Raw genomic sequence first — 14,941 nt, 5'->3', positions numbered from 1 at the left:
TGATGGGACAGGTGCTTAATGAAATTGATGACCGCAAGAAGGTTCTCTCAAGTTACATCCAAAGAGTGAAGAGAAAGTGCCTGGGGCTGACAGACAGTGAGTGGGCTTTGTCTGCTTTGAGTAAATGAGGAAGTGTAAGTGCAGGATACACTCAATACTCTAGTAACATTATCATAACTTACAATAATGATAATGACTTCAACCATCAATAAAATGACCAAATACCCAAAGTGAATAGGCGGGTACTTTTGCATACATATATAAATTATCACATGCTGGATAACAGTGTGACCTTTCATTGAGCTTTTAAATGTCATGCACATTTGCAGACCCATTTTCAAATTTGCATTTTTATCTTTTTTTGGCATTCCTTTTTTTTTCTCTACGCATTTGCAAGTTGACAATACTTGAATATGTTGCAGTGTATTCATGATCTCTACAGAGCACACTAACAGGCATACCACTACCGGAGAACTCTAATAGGGTAGCAATACAATTTGGTGCAAGTACATGGGTAAATAGCATGAAGCCGACAGAGGCAAAACTGTGTCATTCTCTGGGAGATGGGGGAAATGAATGAAAACTCCTGTATTTGTACAGAAGTATGGACACATGACACAGGTGTTCTCCTATTCAGGCAAAAAAGGGCAGTCAAAATAAATCAAAATGGATATTTTCTTTCTGGAGGTTTAGCACGGGTCTAGCTTCTATCTACAGGCCCATCTACTGGAGGAGGGGGGGGGGGGGGGGTTGGAGTATTTTATCGTAAGAAGGGGCGGCATTAGCTACTCCTTTTCTTTGGCATTCAGAATACTCCGCATACATATTTGCCAACTCTCATGGAGAAAAAGTTCCAAGGAAAATAACTAAAAGCATTTGAGCCCTCTGAAGTAAAGCATGATCAACACGTTAAAGTGTCAAAACTCATTTCAATCATGCATGAAATATATTTAAAAAAAAGAACTGCATCACAGACTGCCATCATCATTCACACTTAATTTACAATTGTTCATATTTAACATCTGAGGTTTTATCTAGCTGTAATAAAAAATAATCACTAGCTTGTTTTCAGATCTTCACATTTATCGATAATAAATGTAAACATTAAATCTTTCTTATGTCACATGTAATTTTGTATTTGTTTTCTAGTATGTCACATTTTGTCATCATATTGCTTTACTCTGAGGGATCCAGTCACCAATAAGAATAAAGAGAGAAGGCAATTATGCAACAGCTATAATATCAACTAACCATTGCTGAGTCAAATAAAAACTTCTTAGAATAAAATACATGCATCCTATATTGGCACGAATGGATGCTTCTACTTTGATCCTCAAATTGAGGTCGTCAAAAAAAAAAGAATTATCAACTAATATCTAAGACATGAGGCGAGAAGTGAAAAAAGGAGAAGAGGGAAAGAAGAGAGAAAGAACGTTGCATTTGTCAGATAATCGGCGGGGATTATCTGAGCTGTGCCGGCTACAGGGAAGCACTTACCCTTGAGTCCAGCTAGAAGACAGCAGGGTAAGAAGGGACAAACCAGAATAACATAAAGACTAGCAACAAGGCTGGAGGAGAGCAATCACGAGACCCTGACCTAGCAGCTGCAATACTCAAGAAGGGTACAGGCAAAGCATGAAGAAGAAAACACAACTTAAAAACAACGACCTATACCAACATGAGAGTTTGTGGGCGGTGGTGTGTGAGTACATGTGAGGATATGTGAACTTGACAACAGATGTTGAGGCACATTAGAGAGAAAGAGGGAGGCAGAGAGACAGAGTCAGAAAAAGAAGCAGACTAGGTAGAGAAAAAGATTGTGTCAGAAATAGAGGGAGAAAGAGAAGACTGTACGATCCTCATCACTCTACTGCAGTTTTTTTTTTTTCTGGTTTATGGACGAGTACTTAAGAGCTACACATTAAGTACTGTCACTCTTAAAAACTGGAGATCAAACATAAGGCTTACTTTTAAAAAGGAGGCATTGGCAAACAGATACACCTACCAAGATGAAGCAAAGTCCGAGTCAGTTTGGTGTGTAAAAGCTGCCTGTGTCTTTTTTAAAGGAAAGAGACTATGAAGGTCCTGAAGAGGTTGGAATAAATGATGGAGTGACCATATTACTGTTTGCAAGAGATTCAACATTGCCACTTATTTCAGCAGAACAATTGAACATGCTTGGAAGGGGCACTCCACTGGTTTTGGAAAAGATCATTCTACTGGTCATGGTTAGTAGAACCTGTGAGAACAGCATCATGTACTTTGCAGATAGAGGGAACTCCGTTAGATTGGATGTTTTTCTTTTATGTCTTTAATCAGCTCAGCGTGAAATTAGACCAAATTGTGTTAGTTAAACTGATCTAAATGTGTTAACGCATAAAGCTATTTGAGAAGCAATATATCAACAGAAAAACACCTTAAATGCTAATCCAATTCTGTGTAGCAAGGTGAGCTTCATGTACTAGTGCATTATCTTTTGAAACCTCGATGAAATAGCCAAGTTTACTGTAAGTAGATGTCAACTGAATCATATCAATATGGGACTTCCGTGGGTTTTAGAAAATAACCTTGATGATGTCATTGTGATGTCATCAGGGTCAACTGTTTGAATACGACCATGTTTAAATAGATAGTGTGCTACGCTAACTACAGGTGTGGCATTTTTTATATGCCGGTGCTTTTAGGATTATACGTGTTTTGCTTGTGCCCATTCTAAGGGCCTGAAAGACAGGATAAATCACCCTCTGAAATATTAAGTATGTCTCTCACATGTACTCTAATATTATATAATTGCAAATGTAATTGTTGGAGTACCCCTTTAAGCTGTCTATGGACTCCTCATATATGATATACATGTTTTGTTCTTTCTGTACAGTATATTCTACACAACAAATGTGATGTTCACTAAGCCACTAGCATGTCAATTGGGAAGAAAAGAGAATGTGTGTACGCCGCTCAGAACCTTCATAGGACTCTCGTCTCTGATCAGTCCACTGCAGCAGAGTCAGGAGGGCTGTGTATGTTATGGTCCCAGTGCCATTCAAGACCACTAGGGGGTGAAACATGTACGCGTGGTGTGCCACAATGTTTCAGGGAGGGGGTAGGAAGTCTGTGCCACTGTGAGGAGGCTTTGAATGGCAACAGCTGGCATCAGAGGAGTCAACTAACCACAAGAACGATCACATACTGGACAAAGAAACCAATGGAGAAACAACATAGAATTCATGTGATAAGATTCTGAGTACTGATCCAATTTATGTCTTTATAGTTTTACTCCAATTAAAGTATTTACAAAGAGTAAAATAAATGTGGGGCTTTTGAAAAATATTATAAAACTATCATTATAACCCTGGATTTCCATATTTAGTATTAATGAGTAATGCCAATTTCTTTTTTCTCGGTTCATGTAAGAAAAAATACAAATCTTGCTCTTTAGAGCTGGTGAATAAATCATTCTTAAACTATGGAGTCAATAGATGCACACAGTCATGCTTGTTTCTGAATAGCAGGATCTATTTTTGTGTAAATTGTATGTGACTTAAGCAAGTAGGCCAGAAAGGTCTATGTTAGTGTTGTTAAGGGCAACAATATTCGCATTTCTGAAAAAATAAGAAAATTACTACCAGCAGTCATACCCAACTCGAGTATTGTATAGATTGTGTGAAAAAAAAAATGGTGCTGGCAGTTTCTATGGTGATACTTACAAAGTAAAACATTTAACCCTTCTTTAATGAGGGGGGACACAAGAGACGGTTGCAACAAAAGTTGGTACAGATGCAACACTACTGCAGACAGTCTTACCTTCACTTTGCTACCTGAACTCTGGTGCAAGTACAGTGACAGATTGGTTAAAACTTCAGACATGTTGTCTGGCTTGGACGTCATTCAGTGACAGGGGAACCATCTGAGAAACTGTCTCAGAATCCAGACTGTCTTCACCGCTGCCCTCTACAGCTACGACTGGATTAAAACAGGCCTATGGTTAGGACAAGAGCAGCACTCCCTGGCACTGTCAGTCTGAATTCAACCCCAGCAGGCTTGAATGTTCAAATCGCATGTGTGGTGACCTATTTAGTTTATACAAAGTTTGCACGCCAAATCCTGCTGCTGCACGAGTATTTTTCGGCTCGTCCGTTCCTTGTGAACAGACTGATGGAATAGCATGGGATTGCACTTTTAAACAGTGTGAGAGTGGTGACAATGAGTGGAAGTCCATAAGATGCTGGAGGGATCTGTGAGAGACCAAGGCATGTGTGTGCGTGCTTGTGTGTTAGTTCTACCAGCACGTTTTGTGACTGCAGTGTGGAGAGCATGGCGTGAGACATTTATGGGTTAGAGCTTATACTGCATTGTGGATGAAATCTGCTCTTGTCAAAGTGACCGTTTTGTGTTACGGGCTACTCACAGAACTGAGAAATGGGAGCATCCATTTGGGCCGAGGCACCCCCTTTGGAGTTAAGTTTCTGGACCTGAGTGGGTGGGACGGGCTTGTGGGACTGGCCGGTGGCTCGGTACATGGCCTGGACCCACAAGATGCGGTCCTGCTCATCGTCGCTGGCGAAGATCACAGTGTCACCTTCCTTCACTGCATTGAAGAAAGCCCTGCCACCATCCAATCCTGAGACAACAGGATAATAAAGAGCAAGTAGTTAGCGTTTCACAGTATGTGTGTGTACATGGACGTATAGTAACAGCAAGTCTAGGTGTCCCGTCTTACCTGGCTGGGGGTCACTGTAGTCCACAGTATACCCGTCCAGCTGGAGCAACTCTTGGGGTTCTGACTTTTTCTCTCTGTAGCTGCACATGGCAAACGTGTACTGACTCACCTACAACCCAAAGGATTAGTGATCAATTCAACCAGCCATGGAAAAGCTTTTATGTACTGCAGTAAAGTATGATTTAACATGAAGATGTACTAGAAAATTGTCAAAATATTTCAAAATCAACACATTTCATTAGATGCCTTTTGCATATCCTGCATAGTATATATATACATATAGACAGTACCAGGTCAGGCAGTACATAAATGTATTAATTTCATACATTCAAAATCATTACTAAGTATGCCACAAGGAAGAACAGAAACAACCTCAACACTAAACACTCTTATTTTGTACCCACCTGCACAAGGACAAAGAAACGCTTCTTCCAGCGCTTCCAAACATTCTTTCCAAAAGCCCAAAGATACCTGTCAAAACATTGTGCACAAACAAGGAGACAAAACGCAGTCTGCATGTCACAACAAAAATTAAGGTAATTTGTCGGCATAACTAGGGCACAGAAACTTTGCTAAAGAAAGGAGAAAAAGTTAAACCAAATTATTTATATGAAAAAGCTTCATAAATTAAATATGATTAATGTTGTGTTGAATATTTTAAGTTTCTTTCAGCCACCTCTCATGTAAAAGAAAATCCAAACTACACACTGGCATCCACCAGGGGGAGTAGTGCACTTCACAGTATTTTTCCATGGTACGTGACTAGAAATGAGGCCAAGGAGCTGAGAGGGGCTGGAGTTCTTAAGAAAAACATGGAAAATAAAAGGCACACAGGAACGTCACTACAAAGCTTTCTTGGCAGCGCATCTCTTACCCGCAGTGTTTCATGTTCTGAGGTTTGTCCATACGTATGGCCAGTTTGATCCTCAGATCTTGGTCGGGGCACGCCTTGGTCACAGTCATCTTGTGGAGCTCTGACTGCTTAGGGCTGTTAGGAGTCGGGTGGAGGACGACCTGCACTCAAATGAAAAGGACAGGATAAAGTGAGACTCCATAATCCAGAACATTCATATAGGAGGTGAATCTTTGGTCAGTGTGTGTGCAAGGGAATGTGATTATGTTTCATTAAGAGAAAGACTAAAGCGAGTCAGGGTAAAGAAACAGAACAGCACTTTGCTCTGGCTCCCCGAAGAGGGGGCCTAATCTCTCTTTGCCGAGTTAAAGAGCTTTGAGGAAGCCTGCTTTCCTGCCAACGCTAATGCAGTGGGAGATCAAAGAGCCTTGTCACAGCCAAGGTCACTGCCACTACAGGGACGTCTGAGGCGTTTCTGCACAAACACAAACCAGCAAAACCACCATCCTTAACCATTGATCACAGCAACCTTACATATTCACACCTCAGGGAAGTGCGTGTGAAGAACCATTTATGCTCTCTCTGAGTTGGAAGAGCAAAATAATTAATAATTCTAAGATCGTAAACATGATATTAAAAACATTTTGTTCAGGCTTCTTCTTTTCTCATTAGAGAAGTTCTGCTGCATCGTTCTCTCACATAATTCCAACACAAGCGTTATGTGAAAGAATCAAAAAGTGAATCAGAAGTGTTTGTTGGAAGCACAAGCACACCAGAATGTGTTGCTCCATCTGACAGTACTCGCAAGAAATCAAAACTGATAAAATGCCCCGGGACTAGAGCTCTGTTTTTTGTTTGTTGCAAAATACATTTTGACAACCTCTTATTGAACATGCAAAAATATTAAATATTAAAGGTTATGTCTGAATCAGATGCAAATGTTAGTACACTGGAGACTAAGGTGAGCTTATTAATATCCAAATGTCAATACATTTTGTCTGAACGCTATACAGTGTGATGTAGACTAATGTAGCCTGCCATTGGCCGCCTTTTTCCACTCTCCTCATAATCGCTGCCTGCGCTATTTATTTGGCAAGGGCACTAGCAGATGATATTGATTGGTTTTAAGAAAAATAAACAAACCAGAGCATTTTTTCCCTCTGTTATAGAAGTATAATGGCTTCAACCTGACTTTTCTTGACATAGCTTTGTGGATATAATGCTTGGGAGATTAATTGTTTATGTATTTTTAAAAGCAAAGAGGTTTACTTGCTTAGTGTGGTGTTAATTTATTTGACATGTGAGTCTTAATACAGCATTGTTGGGACTGTGTGGAAATCAGAGTATTTTTTGTGTGAGTAAAACAAAACAAATAGATGTGTTACCCTTCCCAATTCTTTGTCTTCCAATGCCAGCACCCCAGTGCTCTCGGTAAACAGTTTCACCTTGACACCAGGCAGAGGGTGTGTGGTGGTGAAGTCCCCTTGGGTGCCCCAGCTGAAACACACAACAAAGACACTCCAGAGGTTAGCTTCCATGGCAGCGTGGTAGCACAGAGTTCACAAACACAATGACTTCATCTCCTGCAATCATCAAATCTCTTTTACTCGTCATAAAAGTGTGAGTTAGTTATTTAACTGAAATAACATTAAATCAGTCAGTAAACAAAACAAATAATAATCAAATCAAAGAAATAAAATCTCAGTTTTGACAAGAAAACTAATCCACAAAATAGCGGCTGATGGTTTTCCAACCACAGGGATTGCAGTCTACAACAGGGGGAGCATTACATTGTGTATACACACACACAGATGCACAAACCACAGTATATTTTTTATCACAGAAGAAAGGTAATAAGTGACAGACTGGAAATAAAAGAGAAACACTGAGTTACAGTATATTGAAGTCTGGGCAAAATCCGTCTTGCTTTCACACTTGGTTGAAATGCATTCCTGTTAATAAAAATACCAGACATCTTTAAAGCTGCACTTGGCAATATTTTTATATAACAAAACACCCGTGTTCTCAGCCAACATGACTTTGTGCGTCTGCAAAAGAGAGATGCCACAGACGAGCTAAAATTAACTTCTGCTCTCAAGTGTATTGTATTTGAACCCTGTATCCGAGACTTGCCTCAAAAGCAAGACGCTGAGTAGAACATATTTTATACACAGAGGTAAACCAAGTTAAAATAAACTGAAAATATTTGTAATGCATTATCAAATGTCATAAAATGAAAAAACTGATTAGGTTGCATTGTGTAATTCATTGCCACAGGCAGCAAAGAAATAGAGGTCAGCATGACCCCAAGAGGAGACAAGCTTAAAGGACAGGATCCCTTTTTACTTTTCACGTATCTACTTACATTTATGTAAGATGACCCTATCTTTTAAGAGCAAACCGTTAATACTCAATCTCAATCTCACCAAAAACGCCAGTAAATGCTGTTTACTGTAATGTTACACAACGTGTATTGGCTTTCTTTTCTTCTGGCTTTTGCAGCCGTAGCAAACATAATATAAACGCCTGCATTCCTTTTCTATAGTAATCTATGGAAGACATGGTGTCAATTTCCAGCCTTGGAAAGCTGTTTTTCTTGTAACCGTTTCAAACATGTATAATGGATAGCTACTTAATGCACTCAAAGAGACTGCACTTCTGACATGTGCAGAGCAGAGAAGCTGCTGACTGCCAGCAAGGAGCTGGTAGTGCGCTGTGTTCATTTTTAATGGAAGCATTGTCCTGGCATGAAGGTGACCTTGTGGATCGAACTGAGGTCTATTAATGGATGTAACAGTGTTGTGCTCCCACAACTGTTCAAATACATGAAGCTCTCTCTGTGCTCAACTGGGTCAAATAAGAAAATGAATGTCAGAATCACAAAAGAATAAGAGGTAATAATTATTGAGGCGATGTTAAGAAAAACAACCCCTTTATTCATTTATTAAAGTTAAGTATAAAATCACAACAGTAAGTGTAATGTCTGGGCACAGAGTTAGAGAGCATAAGCAATTATGGTATGCAAAAAACCTGTCAATCAATACATGTATTTCATGTGTGTTTCTGTGTGTTTTTACTGTGTGTACGTACCCACACACACACATATTACTCTCGCCTTGTTCTACTCTAATCCTCTCTCGCATTCATGTCCTTCCCTCTCTCTCATACTCTCTTCATAAAATGGTTCTTGAATTAAGGGGATCAGAGGAAGACGTTTGGTCCTTAAAATAGCTTGTATTTGCATGAATGTTTCATGGACCTCTTCTCTTGTATCTTGTGCTATGCAATACTGATTAATTAGATGAGGAAAAAAGGTAGATATATTTAGCAGAAGTTATATTCGACTACACCAGGAAACCATCATGGTTATGGATTTAGTCTAGAATAACAGGGAGTGAAGTATTTTAGGATATGTGTAAACTGCTGGGACTCTCAAAGAAAGGAAGGGAATTTACAAATTATGTTATTCCCTTTCATGCCCGACATACAATTACACATGAATTCTCACAACTTGGTCAGCTGAAATTCAAATTATTCAGTTAAAAAAAAAGGGTTTTGGTTTCAGCTGTGTATCATGAATGTGTCAAGGAAAACAGAGAGAGGAAAGGTTTTTGCTTTCCCACAGGTACAGTATAGAGGGTCTGTGATCAAGGCCAATCATAGTACTACACAAAGTCTGTATTAAAACTAGATTTGAGATGAAGTGCAGATACAGGTTAGGTGTATTCTAACTGCAAGAACTCTGGTCCCAATAATAAATATGTTTGAAATAGAAACATTGGAAAAAAGGAAAATGTATGTTTAGCACGGCTGCACAGTCCCATTTATCTTTAAATACAGTGCATCAAAAGCAAAGTGCCTTTGAGAGTGAATGACGCATCAGAGAAACCAATTTGAGCACCATAATCAAAAACCCACTGAGATGCAGTTTGGTATAGGTTAACACTATTTTCTTGCAAATGGATTTCAGCAAGGGCATTTGAAGGTTTTCCCAGGAGGCACAAAGGATCATTAAATGAATGGTGCAAACTCTTATCAGTGCATGTTTTAAATAAACAGTTTTAAAATATGGAGGGATATGAAGAATTATTCATATAAAAATGTCCCTTTGGATGAAATTAATAATCAAAAAAAGCCTGTAAATTATCGGCAGTAGTGCAATAACTGAATGTGGATAAGATGAAAGAAATGAAACAAGGTTAGGAAATGAAATAATTAGGAAATGTAAAAATATATACAAAAATATTCTGACACTCAAAAGGTCAAACTTTGGCTGCAAAACATAATTACAAACTATTTTAAATGTATTTAAAAACTCCTACCTGATACCAGAAACTCAGCTGAAGCAGTGCTGATGGAAACACTCGGTTGATAATGCCTGTTTTCATATTATACCAAATTTACCATTTGTACAAATAAAAAAGCCCTATCTATTTTATTCTGGGATAATTATTTGGAGTCTTAACTGGCTCATGTGTTTAGCTTTGGCTGCCAAATGCAAACATAATCGGGTAAACTCAGCATCAAACAATGTGCTGGAGACATTTGGCAGGACTTTTTTTTCAGGTTTTTCTCTGTAGTGAGAATCTATATCTATATATTCCTCACCACAATAACTGAAACAGCTATTAGCTATCTATATGGGAAAAGAAGCATCATCTGATTCTTTTGATTTTTATATTTTTTTGTAAAACAAATGTTCAGGGCCTTACGTTGGCTTGGATGCCTCTGCCTGATCGGTTTGGAGTTTCTCGCCTCCCTCCACCTCCATGGTGCAGTAGACAATCCTGTTCGGAGCCAGAGACTTCAGACCCACCACTTCCATGATCACCACCTAAAAACACCAAAAACACCTCAGTGAAGTTTGCAGACGAGAAGGACTCATCTTTTGAAACAGGCCATAGAGCAACACGTCGACAATGGATGTGAAGGCGGCAAATCCTTCAGTTTGACAGAAATGTAAGAAATACTTTGCCAGCCACAATATCAATTTACACTTTCTGCCATTGCCCTGATATTAATAAAATGTAGATTTTAGCAGACTTTCTACTGGAACTGCCCATAAGAATGATGGCCGTCCTTTCTGTAGAAACGAGTCTCAATGCTCAATCTGCTTGTGGGCATACTCTTACACGTCTTTAATCGCTCATTGAATACAATATAATACTAACAGTGCCAGGGGTCACTCTCATATTGTAGCAGTACATTCTAAGTGGGAAACCCAAAGTCAGAAATATGTGCTGTCAGGGAAATGCATCCACTTTGAATCAAAGCATCCACCACCACATCCACTAATGTCTTTGTCTGGTTGCCAATATATCAAATTATAAGGCGAGGAATCTCTGTCTGTCTTTGTCTGTCTGTTTTATGTCCTCGGAAAATCTGGAGAGCTGTTCTGGGGGGGGGGTCCCAAGCAATATGGTGTATGTTAAAAGAAATGCTTAAAGACTGTACTCGAGATTATTTCAACGTGGTTCTCAAAAAAAGTCCAACCGATTACAAAATAAACACATCTCAATAATAGCAAATTGCCGCTAGTTTGCAAATAATTTCAGCATTTATATATATTTATATAATGTGTGCCCACTAATGTGTGATAGAACAGAAAAAACTGTGTCATATTATTTGCACATTAAATACTGACTGAATCTGAAATAGCACTGCATCATAAGAAATGAGGTGCGACTGCTCCCCGTTCTGTGTTAGCTCATCCCAGACAAGCTGATAACAAGATGACTCATATTCCCCATTAAGGAGCAGGTAAAAGGGTTTGTGTGGGGGGGTGGGGGTGTGTGTGTGTGTGTGTTAGTCTGTTCTTCACATAGCGTCTGTTCCACCCTTCGAACAGGTCTGCTGTCTGTTTCTATACTTAGTCTCGAGCAGACAAGTAGTCGATGACAGCTCTGATTTATGAGATCGTGTATAGCCAGCTGTAGTTTCATTAAATTTAGATATTCTGGTGAAATAATGTTTGCTCTATCTTGCTATATTTAGAAATACTGGGATGTACTCGACGTCATAATTATCAAAACTTTGCAACTTTTCACATTTGACTTGAAATTCTAGACAGATTGCCAATGCACTTTACCTCCAAAGTGAAGGACAGAACCACATCAGACTTGGACAGTGTGTTCTCGTCCTCCTGGCCCATGTCGATGATGGAGGTATTGTGTCCCCGTTTCGTCTTCTGGAGTTTGAACTCCCCTCCCTTGGACACTGGCATGCTCTCCAGATTAGCCATCAGCTGGTTCACCGAGGACTTAAGCTCCTCAATGAACATGGCTTCCATTTCTTTAGACACAAATTTGGGGAACTTTCCACCCTGTTGGAAAAAAAACAGAAAAACTCTGGATGACAATTAACAATTAGGTAAACATAGGAGAATCCAAAATGCTGAAAACATCACTGTAGGTGTCTCCTTTCCTCTTATGACAGAAGTATAGTACAATTTGTAAATATGCATTCTTTGGAAATGTACAATCTCTTGAGCTGTTGGTGGAAGCTCCCACAGTGATGTTTACACCACAGTGTTGACATGTTAACTATATAACAAAGCATATTAAACAGTCCCCCGTAGAGTCTGACTCACCCTGGCAATCTGGTCTGCCATCTGAAGACGACCATCCAGCTCTCTTCTGATCTGGGCAGCCTGCTCATCCAGGTTGTCCAACTATTAATACAAAGAGAGAAGCAGGTCAATGAGGTCGCATCAAGGGCCAAGATATACTTAAGTACCAAACAAGGGTCAGTGACAGTGTCAAAGGTCAACAGCTCCCAGCTTCATTATCTGACCATGACAGATGAAACCTTCAAGAAATCCTCAATTAAAACACATAATGCAATGTACATACACAACTGAAAGCATGTTCAGGGTTTTCGAGTGTGTATTTTATTAATTCAATTTAATTATAAAATTAAATGATTTCCTGATAATTCACTCAGTGGATGCTGAGATAACTGCCTCTTGTGACCTGCACATAAATGAGCCTGTATAGCATAAACCTAAATAATGGAATGATGCACATTGTGATGACTAGTTACCTCCATTACCAAGTATCACAACATTTTTCAACTCATGTTTGTTGTGGACATACGTGGAATCATAGGTTTCTGCTTTAACAGCAAGATGTTAAAAAAGCGAGTGGTGGACACAAAGAAATGTGTCCCCCCTGTGAAGTTACCGACAGCCGGAGCCTCTATGGCGCAATGTTTTCAGGAAGGTGTGCAATCAAGTGATAATAGCCAACCAATTACCTTGGGCAGAGAAAAGGAGCCGGGTTCAGAGGTTTTAAAAGCTCATTTATTCTAAGTTCAATGGACATCATATGAGGCACATGATCAGACTTAGCTTGGCTCACTCTGGAGCCACACATAGCTTTATAAATGTGAAGTAGTCCTTCACCTTTAAACATAACTTTAAGTTAAAATCCATAAAGTTCCCCATTAATACTTCCTGTGAACTAAAGCAGTATTTGAATTACCTATATATAAGCTAACATGTGACCATTACATCTAAAGGTGATCCTTTTATTTAGTATAAATGAATAGGTATATATATAAGGTATAGTGGGCTGCAATCATAGCAGCATGGTGTGGCAGCACACATGAATAGAGCAAAATCAAAAGGTAATTCATCAATCACTCATAGGAACCATCACCATAGAGACCCTGAATGGAACACTGTTTGCAGAGAGGTATTTTAAAAAAGTGTTTGGAAATGTTTCATTTCCATCTTGATTTCAATCAGAAGAAGAAATGTTAACCTTCTGAAAAGGTCGAGCTGAGAGAGGGGCAGTCAAATAATTTATACAAATGAAATGTGTTCTCAGGGCTAAGGAAGAGCTTTGACTTGAATAAGTCATTCCACACTGTGTTGGCACTATATGAGACAAAACCAGTGGTAATGTAATTTCTTGAAAATGTTGGAAAAACGGCCTTCATTGGACAATAACTGGGCGAAGATGTCTGACATCTGTTAGCCTAGTTTTTGCCCTGGAGTAATGAAATGCAGAGAAATTCACAGCTCTCTCACATCAATAATGAACGAGAGTTTTATATTAGCTGACACAAGGAAATGAAAGAGAGGGTTGACATCTCTCTCCTGCTCTCTGCTTCTATATGCTTCACGTCTCCAGTTATTCTCTCAGCCAAAATGGCTCATTCTTGTCAAATGTGATGTTGTGACTCACTAGTCACCACCATTTCCTCTGAGGAAGGGAGCCTAATTGAGACAGAGTATCTGCAGCACAGTTGTGAGACCCTTGGGAGTCACAAACCTTTCCACACAGGGTTGTTGTGAAAGTTTTGAGTGAAAAATGAAAATGTGCTCTCACTCGGGTGATAATACATTGCAAAATCCATGAAGTTTACACACAAAATGTATTTTAACTTGGGGAAAACATATATTGCTTTAGTTTTCATAAAGGATATATTCCAGTTGGGTTTTTCATAGTGGACGCATGAAAAACCGAAAATGTGCAGTAGAAATATGGCAACTTGAGCAAAAGAGCCTTAATCTGTTTAACAATTTTACTAAGAAAAGTCATCCACTTTTTATTATTTATGAGTTTATATCTGCTTAAATTCTGTAACTTTTCTTAATTGGAATAAATTCCAAACAGCAAGGAGCGGAACCAGGGTGAGTTTCAATGTGAGCAAAACACACTGTTGACTTCAATGCAACGGGTAAATGTTACATTTTGAGGAGAAAAGGGTTGTTTTGCATTAAAATGTATTTATTTTTTATAAATGTCTGTCTTCACACAAGGAGTTAGCAGTTTTTTGGCAAAACAACTACCTGAAACATTTTAGTTTTGTACATTTAGTATTAATAGTACTGTGCAAGTCAAATAAGAGATCAACTTTTACAAAGAAACAACATGAGATATTACCCCAACGAAGGAGAGCTAGCCGAAAGACTTCTAAGAATGAGCATAATGTGAGAGAGAGTCATCCCTGCACAGCTGTATGGTTTCTCCACTCCAACGGTATCCCTGATCTTTGTGATACAATGCCTTAAACTCTTCTAGTCTCCTTCTGCACGCATGCCAGAGCTCACCTCGTGGTGCCTTATGATATTTCACCCACTATAACAGCTAGCCACTAAACAGCCACCCTGCTACATAACCCAGAGTTCCTGTTTAGTAGAGCACATAATCAGACTTGCCACCAGCTGCAGCAGAATGTCTGCACTTGCAGCACAGTAGTACTCAGTACTGTTCTGCCACACAGGGACACTTAAACAGTGGGTTTCCCCTTTTCATTGCCATGTCCAAACAGCAGAAACCAGATTCACCCGCATCCATTACTGTAACTGGTAAAGATTGCCTTCCTGCCTGAGCCGTGCCTGAGCATAACCTTTCCCCCCTGCT

At 39.3% G+C, this 14,941-nt stretch overlaps 1 protein-coding gene across 15 annotated transcripts in view; it reads right to left on the bottom strand.

The window, feature by feature from the left end:
• cadpsb (Ca2+-dependent activator protein for secretion b) overlaps positions 1 to 14,941 on the bottom strand; it is a 58,011-nt gene that overhangs the window by 22,378 nt on the left and 20,692 nt on the right. For 9 of the 15 annotated variants that reach the window (XM_079683409.1, XM_079683410.1, XM_079683412.1 and 6 more), the window contains exons 4-12: positions 12,160 to 12,240; positions 11,659 to 11,892; positions 10,283 to 10,404; positions 6,956 to 7,067; positions 5,592 to 5,731; positions 5,122 to 5,188; positions 4,718 to 4,826; positions 4,406 to 4,618; positions 1,498 to 1,509 (exon numbers count right to left, since the gene is read on the bottom strand). In XM_079683409.1, the coding sequence (XP_079539535.1) occupies positions 1,498 to 1,509; positions 4,406 to 4,618; positions 4,718 to 4,826; positions 5,122 to 5,188; positions 5,592 to 5,731; positions 6,956 to 7,067; positions 10,283 to 10,404; positions 11,659 to 11,892; positions 12,160 to 12,240 (1,090 nt within the window). The remainder of the gene's footprint in view (positions 1 to 1,497; positions 1,510 to 4,405; positions 4,619 to 4,717; positions 4,827 to 5,121; positions 5,189 to 5,591; positions 5,732 to 6,955; positions 7,068 to 10,282; positions 10,405 to 11,658; positions 11,893 to 12,159; positions 12,241 to 14,941) is intronic. The other 6 variants (XM_079683411.1, XM_079683413.1, XM_079683415.1 and 3 more) reach the window with 1 other exon arrangement.

Source organism: Notothenia rossii (genome assembly GCF_949606895.1).
Source record: "Notothenia rossii genome assembly, chromosome: 5".
In the NCBI taxonomy this organism is placed as follows: Eukaryota; Metazoa; Chordata; class Actinopteri; order Perciformes; family Nototheniidae; genus Notothenia; species Notothenia rossii.
The sequence above is the reverse complement of the archived record's forward strand: the minus strand, read 5'-3'. Positions and strand labels throughout refer to the sequence as shown.